The sequence below is a fragment of the Priapulus caudatus genome, unplaced genomic scaffold (genome assembly GCF_000485595.1).
Source record: "Priapulus caudatus unplaced genomic scaffold, Priapulus_caudatus-5.0.1 Scaffold653, whole genome shotgun sequence".
In the NCBI taxonomy this organism is placed as follows: Eukaryota; Metazoa; Priapulida; class Priapulimorpha; order Priapulimorphida; family Priapulidae; genus Priapulus; species Priapulus caudatus.
Genome location: NW_014577714.1, coordinates 93,364 through 107,252, shown reverse-complemented (window position 1 = coordinate 107,252; position 13,889 = coordinate 93,364). Strand labels below are relative to the sequence as shown.

The 13,889-nt window shown below is 39.7% G+C and overlaps 2 protein-coding genes across 2 annotated transcripts in view; one reads left to right on the top strand and one right to left on the bottom strand.

Annotated features, from left to right (window-relative positions):
• Positions 1 to 1,126: 1,126 nt before the first annotated feature.
• Positions 1,127 to 7,425, top strand: LOC106812489 (ectonucleoside triphosphate diphosphohydrolase 5-like). Its single transcript, XM_014816379.1, has 9 exons — positions 1,127 to 1,686; positions 2,004 to 2,083; positions 2,598 to 2,741; positions 3,254 to 3,365; positions 3,459 to 3,624; positions 3,759 to 3,929; positions 4,669 to 4,877; positions 6,183 to 6,289; positions 6,594 to 7,425. The coding sequence occupies exons 1-9, from the start codon at positions 1,353 to 1,355 to the stop codon at positions 6,672 to 6,674; spliced, it is 1,404 nt and encodes a 467-aa protein (XP_014671865.1). The 5' UTR covers positions 1,127 to 1,352; the 3' UTR covers positions 6,675 to 7,425.
• Positions 7,426 to 8,834: 1,409 nt separating this feature from the next.
• Positions 8,835 to 13,889, bottom strand: part of LOC106812484 (galactosylgalactosylxylosylprotein 3-beta-glucuronosyltransferase 1-like) — a 26,302-nt gene continuing 21,247 nt past the window's right edge. The window contains exons 4-8 of the mRNA XM_014816369.1: positions 11,910 to 12,478; positions 11,374 to 11,519; positions 10,764 to 10,908; positions 10,548 to 10,599; positions 8,835 to 9,653 (exon numbers count right to left, since the gene is read on the bottom strand). Coding sequence (XP_014671855.1) covers positions 9,526 to 9,653; positions 10,548 to 10,599; positions 10,764 to 10,908; positions 11,374 to 11,519; positions 11,910 to 12,478 — 1,040 coding nt within the window. The 3' untranslated portion in view covers positions 8,835 to 9,525. The remainder of the gene's footprint in view (positions 9,654 to 10,547; positions 10,600 to 10,763; positions 10,909 to 11,373; positions 11,520 to 11,909; positions 12,479 to 13,889) is intronic.

The window sequence follows — 13,889 nt, the reverse complement described above, 5'->3', positions numbered from 1 at the left end:
TGCCACCGTCGTTGTAAGCAACGGTATAGCTGTCAGTTATAAAATGGAATGTGAGTATTACCAGCACTCGACAGCAGGGCTGGGTAGCCAAGACGTGGTTGATACTCCATTAGGAGTGTTCCCAACTTTAATGTCATTAATGGTCATAATAACATTATATATATATATAATATATATATATATATATGGTCATGGTCATATATTAGTTTGTGGTTTAATGTCATTTAGGTTAGGGTTAGGGTTAGGATTATCAATCATTAATCATTAATTATATTAAAGTTGGGAACACTCTTAATGGAGCGTAAGCCCAAGACGTGCTACTAGTACTAGCCTTCACGGATTTCTACTAGCCTCGACTAAGCCGGCGAGTATTAGTTTCACGCCTTGCTCTTGACTTCGTTGTTCTATTTTAGAAACATGAAGTGCATCGATCGCCTGAAGTGAACGATAGTGCCTCATAACAGAAGGACATGTCTACATTCCTAGTTCTGTATAATAAATGGATTTACCATGTTTATTTTTTTAAAGTGAAGGCAAACTTGCTGGCCTGCCTACCCATTTTATAACGTTATAGCAGATTATTCCCTATGGGCTTGTGTCTAAATCTTACTTTAAACACACTACGTGCTGTGGGAGTCTCTGAACGTTTTAACGTTTTACTTGAGCGTAGTAATCATAGTGATAGGGATAAAGTGTGGCCATGGGTGGATACAAAAGTTTGAGAAGGAGTGGTTTGGTCCGGTTTTGAAGGGCAATTTGGAGGGCGACCTACTTTTCCTAATATAAAAAAAGAGGGATAGCTCATAGGCTTATGGGTAAAATATTGGGAGAGGCTGCTGAAGTGCCTGATAGCTGATATAGCTATTCATACTGTCATTGACCACGTGAAGTAAGATAATGCACACGTGAAACCCATGCTCTTGATGCGTGAACGGAAACTAAGGTTTTATGGGCGGTGAAGGAATTAAAAAAAAAGTATTACTGGTATAGAGATAGTCTGGTCATGGTTAGGATAGTGTGTAGCAAAACTGAAGAAAAGAGATTTTTACATAACTATTTCATTTTGTAGCATCTATTTTGATTAATAATTTACTATATGGATAATAATGTGCAAACCAAGTGTAAATTGAACTAATTTCCGTCTGCATGCAGGTACAATACAACCATGCAGTTGCATGCAGCACACCATCATGACTCGGCAAAAAAAACACATCAGCACTAGTGCCACTAGCCGGTTGAATGAACCTGTCCATCACCCTGCTATCATCGCTATGTCAACACGGTGCTTGAGTGGCTGGCTGACTATGGACAGTTGTCTGCAGGGCATTTGCGACTAGTAACGGTGACAGTAAATGACAGTCGACCTGCTACCGCCGTCACTGCCACGCGGACGATCATTGCTCTCGGTGAAGCGACGGCGCTCGTACCTGATCATGGTGATGTGTGGCGCTGCGTGCACGGTGTGCACTCTGCTCGCGCTCTGCTCGTCGTGGCTGTACCCGGTGTCGAGCGAGAGCGAGGTGCGCTTGTTCGGCAACAATGACTACCCAGACTACGCCATGGTGATGAACGGTGAAGAGCTAAATGCGACGAAACTTGGTGACTTTTTCTGTGCGATGTTCGATGCTGGCAGCACAGGCAGCAGAGTGCACGTGTTCAGATTCAGCAGGAGCAAGGCAATCAGCGGTGAGTAGTGTTTAGATGCTATTAATCTGAGAGAAAATGTGTGAGAAGGAAGAGAAGAGAGCAGGGAAGGGAGAGGGATAAAAGGGGCGAGCATTTGAGAGAGCAAGCTAAATTGCTCACCCAGTGTGTGAGTGACTAGATAAAAACCACGTTTCTTTCACCTCAATGGATTATATTGAAAACTATAGTATGAAATAATTTGATGTTGCACAATCTATGTTGTATTAGTTTTAAACTTCTCTATGTGCTCAGTTAAACCATTTTCAACCATCTAGCCTATTATTCATACCTTGTATTTCATTTCACTCATTCAACAGGTGGTGATATGGAGCTTGTATCAGCAGTGTTTGAGCAAGTTTCGCCAGGACTATCACATTATGTAGACAATCCAAAGAGCGTAGGTCTGATCATTAGATCTAAATCGCCTGTATGTGTGTTGTTAAGGGCATGTGCTGTTGTCTCGGGTTAGCTTTTCAGTAGGGTTGACAGTTATGGCCATTGACTTCGCCTTGAGGCATGAATGTGGGTAAACGTAATTCGGTACGTGCTGTATGTGGTTAGTTACAAGTACGTCTATGGGTTTCCATTGTTGACTGACCGTGAAGTATTCGGCCCTAGCTGCTCATCTGGCAACTAATAATCCTTTTAGCCAGGCATCTATTTAGTGATGATTTATTGGTCATTACACAGTAATTATATGGTAGGTCATATTGTCCGCGACAATCGATTGTGACATATAGCCGTTTGACTTTCATGTATTGAGGCCATTTGTAACCATAGAAGTAAAACAAAATAACAGTAGTGGAATCGGCCACAGTATACCCACGGTTCAACTTAAACATGTCAATCCTGTTTTTTTCACATCTGATTTGTTTTTTAATATAGTTTCTGTATTTTTTCTCGTTGTATAGGCTGTTGACGGCATACTCAGATTATTAGATGTGGTGAAATCCAGTGTGCCGAGAGAGCTGTGGGAGAGTACACCAATGGCATTAAAGGCCACTGCAGGGTTGAGGCTGCTGTCCGAAACTAAAGCACGACTTTTGCTCAAGGAGGTATGTACGAGTAACGACAATTACATGTTCGCTGTATTTCACCGTCGTTCTATATCCTATGTTGCTATAGAACTTATTTAGTTATGAAGTCTCGAGGAAATTGTGTGAATACTTTCAATTAACGAGACCAGAGATATTACACATTTGTGTGATGACAAAATAATTACTGGTATTAATGGTAAATTGTTATTGTCAATTTATCAAAAATGTTATTGTGCATTTGAAACCCATGTTTGTTTATAGAGAATAACTATATGACCTAGATATGGTGTGTATTAATTAACAGATATTCATAGCTATTGTGTATAACTATTTAGTAACAGAGTTTAATTCATCATTTTTGCTTTTTTCAGAATTTTCAGTTTAAGTTTCTCGTATATTTATTTGAACACTAATATTATAATGCAATTTATTATGGTCGGTTATTTTTGCTATCATTAATATAAGCCTGCACATTTTATTGAGTGATTAATGTAACGACATTCATTTTTGGCCAATGCATATTATTGCAGGTAGGTAATGTGTTCAAGCAGAGTCCGTTCCTGACAGACAAGAGTTCAGTGCGAATCATGGATGGGATCGACGAGGGCATCTTCTCCTGGTTCACTGTCAACTTTCTCATCCGTGAGTCTTGATTGTTAGCTGATCAACGGTGTAAACGTATTGATCCCAGACCAGAGTTGCAAAATTCTTTTTTAACACCTAAACCACTTGCAGGTAAGCTCCATCAGGGTTCCGATACTGACGGAGCTCTGGACCTAGGTGGCGCTTCAACCCAAGTCACGTTTGAGCCACAAAGTAGTGAGTCAGCAATAGCGGCGCCGTCTGGTTTCTTGCATAAATATGAGGCGCTGGGAAAAGAATTTAGCCTTTACACACACAGGTGAGTGTAGGACTAGAAGAGATGGAGGTCAATAAGTCTGCCCACGCGCACGGCTCTTACGCGCATCGGTTCATGTGTGCGTTTTTTTGTCGAGCGTGGCGTAAGTTTTTGTGTGGTGTTGGTGTTTTTTGTAGTTACCTGGGTCTCGGTCTGATGTCAGCACGGCTAGAGATGATGGGAGTTGAGGAGGAACCTAGTGAGAGTCGCCTGAACTATGCACAGACGCCTGTGGTCCTGACTAGTCCCTGCATCCCAGCCGGCCACAACAACCTATGGTCCCACGGTGGTCGTGACTACAACATCACGTGAGTAGTCGCTTGCCACAATCACATATAGTAGCATTATACAATGTATTGTGTCCATACAATCAGCTGTTTCAGCTCGTTTACTATTGGCAGGACCCAGTTCCAGTTCTGTAATGTAATGTCTTTATCTTCTTTAAACCAATCATCTCTTAAACACATCCAAATTCTGAAGACATAGTGAAATATAGGCTCACCAATTAGAGGGTAGGTCACTTATTACACCAGTTTGATAATTACTGAGGATTTATGCTATGTATATATGGTAAATATCAAATAACGCAGCCACATTTTTCAATATGGCAATTACCTTGTAAATGATGCCACACGTGCATCTAATTCGGACTCGAGTGAATCTAATTCCGTGACACAATTGGTTCTAGAGTGGTACGTACTGCATCTTTATTACTTAATGCAAGTTACCATTAACAAAGTAGAGACGATGACCAACAACAAAGGAATCGATGAAGAAATTTCATTCAAATTTTGCATATGTTAGTGAAAGAAATGATGGATAAGTGTACTCATACAAGTTAGCCTTACTGTAGACACTTGCTGTTCTGCAAGCAATACCAGTAACTTTTATAACGGTCTGGAAAATATGAGAACAATTGAGAATATTGTTTTATAATCCTTACTCGAAGATCATGCGCTTTTAGGTCGGAATGGCCATAAGTTTATGTGATACATTTGAGGCAGTTGCAATTCTGTTTGTCTAGCGTAAGTTTTACGATGGTTGCAGGAACGACCTTACGCGACCTCACATCATGTGTTTTCACGATGCGCGGGTATTGGTGCGCAGCCACAAAATACACAAACCGGCTGAGGTGCATACGGAAGTCTTCTATGCCTTCTCCTACTACTATGACAGAGCCGTTGACGCAGGCCTGATCGATATGCAACATGGTGGCACCGTCAAAGTTGGCGATTTTTACAGTGCTGCAAAGCATGGTAGGTGTAATTGTAAATACTACAGGTGTTACACGAGTAATCTGGCTGGGACTCTTATAAATGTTACTTTGAGTGTATGGTTTCAAAATCTACAAATACAAATCATTACTGTCATCCGTGGAAGTGATTTAGTTGTGTGTGCACCCATCTGAGTACATGTGTAACTATGTGAAAATCTATGCAAATATCAATGTTCTCCCCAAGATTTTAACGTATTTCAAGTCCGACATGCCTTCAAGCTGAAACTAATTTGCAATATCTCCTAAATCCTCCAACAGGTTTTAATTGTCTAATCGACATGTCTTAATTTCCAGCTGTATTTCCTTTTCATAATCCCAACACAGTCATGCTGAGTTTTCGCAGCTTGATGTATATTATCAAGAGCAGATAAAGAAGGAGAGCGTACAAGGGTAAAATGCTGAAACCATGCTGCAGTATTAGTCGAATTGATAAACTTTTCCCGTTATATTTTGACGATCCTTTGCAGTATTATTGATTAGCTGTCTTACCTTGTTCATATAAAACAAACCGCATGTCCCTACGATGCCCCTACGCTGAGATAATGAGCGGTGGAAATCTGGTATTTTCACCGAAAACCGACTCGAGATCAGTGTGAACTGCGTCCCTCACTCGAAGTGTTTCCAGTGTGTTGCTTCCGGTCGCCGCTGTGTAGCGCCATAGTGGCGCTGACTCACGTAATACTACCAGAGTTTACTATACATCCAGCGTGAGGTGGGCGTGAGGTGGGCACAGGTGGGGGTCATCACTATGGCAATCAATAACAGACGTCATTCATTCCATTTGTCAATCATTGATGGAAACACGCGAGGTTTCCCGAAGTTATAACACTTCGAGTGAGGGACGCAGTTCACACTGATCTCGAGTCGGTTTTCGGTGAAAATACCAGATTTTCACCGCTCATTATCTCAGCGTAGGGGCATCGTAGGGACATGCGGTTTGTTTTATATGAACAAGGTAAGACAGCTAATCAATAATACTGCAAAGGATCGTCAAAATAAAACGGGAAAAGTTTATTAATTCGACTAATACTGCAACATGGTTTCAGCATTTCACCGTTGTACGCTCTCCTTCTTTATACGCTCTTGATATTACGTCTTCGAACTGATCGAGTTTACCTGTTTATTGGGGCGGCTTATGACACTTGTAGTTGACTTCAATTGGTACACCCCCTCCCAGGCCCGCCCTCCCCTATGATCCATCCATAAATGACATGCTTTCTGCAATTCCTGGAAAGAACCCTGAATGTTTTTAATACTGTAATTGAATTGGATATTTTCATTGCAGAATGCTTTCTGAAAGATTCACAGGAGACATTTCTTTGTATGGATCTGGCTTACATAAGTACCTTACTCCATGAAGGTTTTGGGTTTAAAAAGTCAGCCGAACTCCAGGTAATAAAGAATGTAATGGCACTGGCGTTACTGTCATTAGTAGGATATATAGATTGATGCCATCTATATCTTTCTAAATGAGCCTTCAAGTTTAATTGTTCAAGCATTCATTCTTATAATAAATCAATAGGGGAACTTTTATACTTAGTTACATTTGTAAAAAAAAACACAACCTTGTAGCAAGTTATTACAGCACTGTCTTGAAGTTAATGTATTTCTGTGCTATTATGGAAGGGAGTGGTGTGCAGTATGTATACTATGACTATGGTCATGATGGTCATCGTCTTTATGTTTGTAATTCCAGTTGAGAAAAAACATCAATGGTGTGGAAACGAGTTGGGCATTGGGAGCAACATTCAGAATGGTGAATGGGTCTACAGTGTGAGGCAGCAAAGTGCTCTCAGGCATTATCCACATACGCACGCACATCTTATACACTAGCATGCATTATTGTTCTCATTTTATGTTGTGTGAGCACTTTTAATTCATTTCGACATTTGAACGTTTTTGTTTACATTTAATAAAATTCTTCTGTCACTCCTTTATCCCCCTCTTACTTATATTTGTTTCTCTGCCAACTTGATTCCCATGTACTTCTTTATGCTATCTCCTACCACTACCTCCTCATACTCATAGCCCATCTTATTATCATCGTTCATTCTCAGGGGAAAATTTGTATACCTTGTAGTAATATGGTATAAAACGGGACAAGACTTGGTGATAACTTGATATTTCTACTTTAGCTGTATATATTGCCAATCCGACCCCAGGCAGTATGTTCATTTTTGGTATTGCTTTAATTTCTCAATATTGATCAACTTTCATCCACATACAAGGTGGGTTCAACCCACTTGCTCACAATAATAGACCAGCAGGAGCAACTTTGGTTTAAATTTGTTTATGATATTGCATTTTTCTATTCCACCTTGCAATCTGTTTATGATTAGCTGTTGATCACTCGTGCCAATCAACTTGCTGTTTAGACAAGTGCATAAATTTATTATTTCTGTAGACATTGTATTATTTCTGTAGACATTGTATTATTTGTGTAAATATACACAATAATAATATTTTACATAAACTATTTTGGATACACAAGTTAATAATTATAGTAAATATTTGGTTGTGCACCCATCTATATTTTCCCATGTTATTAATGGTAATTTATTGTGCAATGTTTTTTTTACATTGCATGACCTTTATTATGGTGTAGATCAGTTGTTAAGAAACTACAACTACTTTGCTGCATTAAGGCCAAGACACACTGCAGCGACAACGACCGACCGTAACGACAAACGACTTTTCAGAAAATTAGAAACTATTGTTTCCTATGAGCCATTGCACACTGACGCGACGACGACCGGCGACAACTTCGACGACAAAAATATTTAGAAACGTTTCTATTTCCCAGCGACTTTCGCCGGCGACACTTTACAAATGGCCAATCACAGCCGTTTCCATCGGCACGTGACATCACCATTACGTCATAAAATTATAAACCAATGCTAGCCAGGAAGTAGACTGGTCCCCAGCGCTAAACTCGCACTGCCTGTCAGAAACAGTGGGGCCACGAACCCATCTAACCAAAACGTGCAAGGCTACGGTCAGCCATCAGACGTTCGTATAATATGCTGCGTATATATTACTTTATTATATTATCGTTATACATTTTTACAGCAATTTATGTAAAAGCAGCAGCAGGAGTTTTTTGCCGTTTGTTCATGTGTGCCACTGGCACTGGCACTGTGGTGAGGTCTGGGTGAACTTTGTCGTTACGGTCGGTCGTTGTCGCTGCAGTGTGGCTGCGCCAGTCGCCGCGACTTTGTCGTTTGTCGTTACAGTCGGTCGCTGTCGCTGCAGTGTGTCTTGGCCTTTAGGGTTTGGATCTTGTATAATGATTTATTTATAACACAATATTTTTCAAATTACGATCGCCAATTATGTGACACCATGTCTTCATATTAACGATAGAAATTTTGTATTGTGATAAATGTAATTGTGAAAGGTCTTATATCCCGGCAATTTTTTCTCCATCTCTAGTCTTCGGTCAGTTTTTGTCTCTGCACGCGATGAGCATATAGATTTTCAGAACTCGTGAAGTGACCCACTGTCTGGCAAAACACCGCCAGAAAATGCAAGCACAGCGACACTTTAGTTTCTTTCATCCTTCTTAGTAAGGCTTGCTGCTTTGTTCGAGGTATAATGAGGGAAACAGCCAAAAACTTATAATTACCTAAAGTCACTCTAGTTCTGATGGTCTTGGAGTAAATCAAGCCAATTAACATGCAATTCCGGTACTTATTTAGTGTCTGGCTGTCTTGGCGCTCCTGACAACATTATAGAGCAGGGTTTCTCTTGTGCATGTACACACCAGTGATTGTTTTGGCTGCCAATAAATTATGAAATGGAGTATGTTATGCAAAATGTGATAGGAGTTTTCCACGTTCCCAATTATTGAAACAATTGTAGAAAATAGCAATGACGAAGTGCCGAAGACATGTGACGAAATATTTTGTGAAAAACATAGCTATACGTACGCTAGTCATATTGTAAATATAAAAATTTTAATAACTTCACTATATTTTGTTCAAGTTATTTTATATAGCCATTGTTTTGATATAAAACTTAACATCTGATATAAACTAGCTTCAACTCGTAACTACAACTCCCTATACTAGCTAACACCAGATTTTGAGCAGTCTGGAAACTGGATTTGTTGCCAGAGCTACTGTATACTGCTTATTAAAACATTGAATCTCTGGGATTGATCACATGATTACCTTAAATTCATGATTTATATAAAACTGTCAACAGTTTTCTATCTAGGATTACCAGTAGCCTAATACATTACTACATGTATACGCAGTCCCAGAACCAACCAGTCTCCATGCAGTTAGGTTGCCAAATAGAACTATGATCTTATTTGGCCAACCACAAAATTTACTAAGGAAATAGTTGCCCATAGTATGATTATTTGGCAAGTACATACACTTTCCTTCAACCATAGACACTACAACATGTCTATCTACGACCTGAATAAAGTGACAATTATGCAGATTTGACAACATTGTTTGACGTACAGTCATTTCTTTACAGCATAATTGCGTATTTGGCATACGTGTTGCAACGCATTTCATTCATTGACTGCTGCTAGTTCAGATAGATCACTGATATTATGAAAATGTTCACACGTTTGTCAATTACATCTGATCAATAAGTGATTGAATAAGCATAACTTACAGGACTGGAAGAAAAACAAACGAAACCGTTACTGAATTTATCTGTACTATGCCAACTTCTACCCCTTCTCGAACTGACCATTTCTTGAAACACGGGAGGTTGGGTTGGAAAATGTAAGAACCATCTGCAGTAGACAACAGTAGCTCTTTAGTATTAGTACAACGGTCAGTATCATATGACAAACTCCAGATCTGTACCAGCTGTCAAAATGGTATGAGTGTTCGTTTGTAGTTTTATTTGTAGTAAATGTAGACAAATACCCACAATTTAAAGCCGCACTATGCGCATCCAAACGCTAATTTCTCCAGTACTAGACTAGCAAATACTTCGTGTCATGCATAATCACACTACCTTATGGCAAAATAAACTCTAGTTCCTCCCATTTCAGTGCGCGTTTGCTTAAAACCCACAAGAAAGAGGTGCGATATCTGGTAATCTGGCGCCAATGCTAAATTGTTTGCCAAACAATTTCGGCAAGAATCGGTTAGGTGACGTCACATGTTTTTATCTTTGCTACACCGTACCGCTGTACCGCAGCACCGCTCCACTGTTGCTTGGCAGAGCAACGCGAAAGTGTCAACAACATCGGAGAATTTTAACAACATTGGAGGTATTTTCAAATGCCTTTTATAAGACAACGCGCAGTCAAATGGAAGGAACTAGAGTTTATTTTGTCATAAGGTAGTATGATTATGCATGACACGAAGTATTTGCTAGTCTAGTACTGGAGAAATTAGGGTTTGGATGCGCATAGTGCGGCTTTAAGCTTCCAATATCCATTTTGGGCCAGTAAAACTACCGTTTTACTTGCCCCCAACAAATCCTCGAGCCAGGCTTCGGCTAAACCCACTGTCAGACACTGTATGAGACCAATTACTATATTGTGATTCAAATTTCACAGCAGATTTAGCTCGGGCCGTTGGGTAAGCAAGTAGAAGCCACTGCTCATACCAGCCAAACAATTAATTTGTCAAGTGTTACTGTTAGCAGTATTTTTAAACATTGATGAAATATTTACTGTTCTCTTGATCCAGTTTCGGTGCTTCTGTTCGAGTGTGCCACACGAGAACCTGTAAACGACAAGTAATAATTGTACTCCCATCAACGTAATTGGTTTGACAGGGTTGTAAATAGAAAACGTCTACATAAAGGTCACTGAACTCCTTCCTCAGTACAAACATTGCACTCTAAAAATCACTTTGGGCCTTCGCTAAATGTTCCATAATGTTATTACCTTTGAACAGTTATCAGCTCTTGGTTCCAGTTCTGATATAGTGACGATTTCTTTCAGCAATAAGGATTCCTGGTACCCTATCTCTGCCTTCAGCTTGAATGCTACATTCGGGTGATTAAGCAGCAATCGCAGGTTGATGGCAAACCTACGCAGAACTGTTTTATTAAATGAAGTTTTTCCCCACCCAAGAACATCAACATGAGCAACTTGATTTCTGCATCTCTTAGCAATGTCAATAAATAATTATTTCGTTTCATAACATAGATTTTTTTCAAAATGTACTTTCTGTTTTCTTAATTTGTTTAGCTATGAAAATCATTCTAACCCTGTTACAATGCAGTATTTTGGTTTTAGGTAATGAATTTAAAGGTAGAAGAGCACCAGATTTCCAGACATCTCCTAATTCATCCTTAGTATTATAAATGACAGCAATGGCTGACAAAATCGTAGCTAGTTTTGGGATAGGGTTTACCTTTATTATACTTGAATTCTATAACTGCACAAAATGAGCATAATCATTGCAAATTTTGGAAACACTGCATACTTAACTATACCCCGAGTCGCACTACAATTTTTATGCAGATGCTAGAGTAAATGTTATGAGCACTACCCTGCCATGTCGATGGGGAATGGACGATGTCGCTTCCATACAGAGTTCCAACTCACGACTTTTCCGCCTTCCACTAAAGGTCCCTCCACAAGAAGACCACCAACTAGTCCAACTGGCCACACTGACACCGTCTTTGTGGACCTCATCTGTGATAGAAATGCTGTGTAGAAGATGCTAACAATTATTAGGAAACATTTGTATATGTAACCTTTACGATAGGCAATATATTGTTTATAATCAATGAGCTCTCCTCTGTTTAGGCTGTTAAGGTTTCCCTAACCTGAGTTTCTAATTGAAGCTATGTATATTTGTCAGTAATATCATGAACCATCTGCAGTTATAAACTCATAGCACACAAATACTTTAAATTGGCATACTGCAATAACCTTTTCTCTCACAGACAGGCACCACAAAAATAGTTGATGCCTATTCGATACGATACAGCTACAGCTGAAAATAGCCAATCGTAGAGAAATTATTTACGGAAACTCATCTGAATAATTTATAGTACTCAAAATTCATGAAAAATGAAGCACCTCCTCAAAAAGTGCTTGATCGTAAGTATTATCATCATCAGCAAAGTACACAACTCCCTTCTGCTTCTCTGCATCCAGGTTAGTTCTCAGCCACTGAAGGCCTAAATTCCTCTGCAGAACACCACGTGGATGCACCCATGACAACTTTGGATTGGCTGGAAGTTTGTACGCCTGTGGCGTTGCAACATGTAGCCGTGTATATGTCAGTAAGGACCGACGCAGTAGGTCTCCAACAAGTTTTGTTGTCGTGTTCGAATCTTCAATGACGATCCAGTGTAGCTTTGGGACGAGCTGGAAGGTGTGTGATAGCCTCGTAAGTTCTGCCTCCTGCACTGGTCGCCAATACGTGGGTGTTATTACATATATAGTCGGCACACTTTCATCGCCATCACTGCGATGAAGGTATTTTAGGAATTCCGTGTGTTGTGGGTACATGCTACTCAGCTTAGATATAAGCTGATGAAGTCGTGCTTCTTTTTCCTTAAGCGATCTTCCTTTTTGCAGCCAAGCTGCTTCATTGCATTCACTTTGAAGCTCAGAGCTCTTTGTTTGACCCGGATCCCATATTACTGTAAGAGACCAAATGCAAAAATATGAATACAAGTCGTTTAGGGTTACTACACTGTTAGTCTGCACAACTATGGTAGGTTATGGTAAAAGGTTGAAAAACGACTTATGTGACGTGTAAGATTTGTTACTTGACACATGTCCAATAAGCATGAGAATGGCTGCAGGAAGAAATAAAAAATTAGATGCAATACTCAGGGTTTCTTCTGAGGGAAAATTAGACAAAGGAGGTAAGGCGAGAATTTTTTATTTTGTTGGTTTACAGATCCACCGACCCGAATTTTCAAGAAAAACGAAAAAAAATAAAAATTGAAAATCTGTATTTTTTTTATTCCAGCTGACCTTTTCTCTAAGAAATATGAATTTAAAAAATTTAAATGTAAAAAACAAAACAAAATTCATAAACAAACAGTTTATAATAAAAGTAAAAATAATTACAAGTTGTGTTTTGTTTTCATTTAGTTTTCTTAAAATACTTTAATATCATGTATAACAGTATCACTGTATTTTGACTTGTTTGATCTGACAAAACAACCTTTTTTTTCTTTTTTTTTACCCTACCGAGTCAACAACAACAACAAAAATTATGTAAACCAACAAAATAAAAACTGGTGGCCTAATGGCCAGTTTGGGAAAAAAATGCACATGTATGATGGATAAGGGGAAAGTGGGAGTTCTGGGGGAGTCTCCCCAACAAGAGTTAAAAAATTTAAATGTCTTAGACTGCATTTGAACATTTTCACAACGGCGATATTAAATTTGACAACGGCGGTGCGCCACAGTGCCTCATATGTATAAGAAACCCTGAATACTGAATAGGTATGGTGTCAAGTCATTCAATTTCTAGCTCATCTGACATAGTCAGATGCAGCTTGTAGAATCACATGAGCGTGCGTCCGTCCATGCGTGCATTCGTCAACAGTTGGGCACAAATCTAAACGGCTCGACGTACGGGCACGATATTCGGGTGGGAGGGGGGGGGTAATCCGAAAACGAGTTGGGATGTCAAAGGTCAAAAGTCAAGAGGTGTAAAAGAAGGGAGGAAATGCAGAATTGCGGCACAAATCTAAACGGCTCGACCTAGGCTCGTGATAGTCGGTGTATAGCATCATGGTAGGAAAAGCCATCACTGTGCCGAAATTGGAGGTCACAGGTCAAAGGTCAATGGGGCACAGGGCAGACTTTAGACATTTTTTGAGGACATGGTCTGACTGAGCGATTGAAAAACTTTTTTGTTTCAGCGGTGACCTAGCATTTTTATGGCTTTATTGAAAGGACCATGAAATGTACTTTCTGCTGACATGCGAAGAGTAAGTGTCGAATAACCTTTTGACCCTCAAGAGGGTTAAACATGGATTTGTTGACTGTTAACAAAGGTATGAACTGCTTTTGCTATTGTTGCCCCCTCCCCCA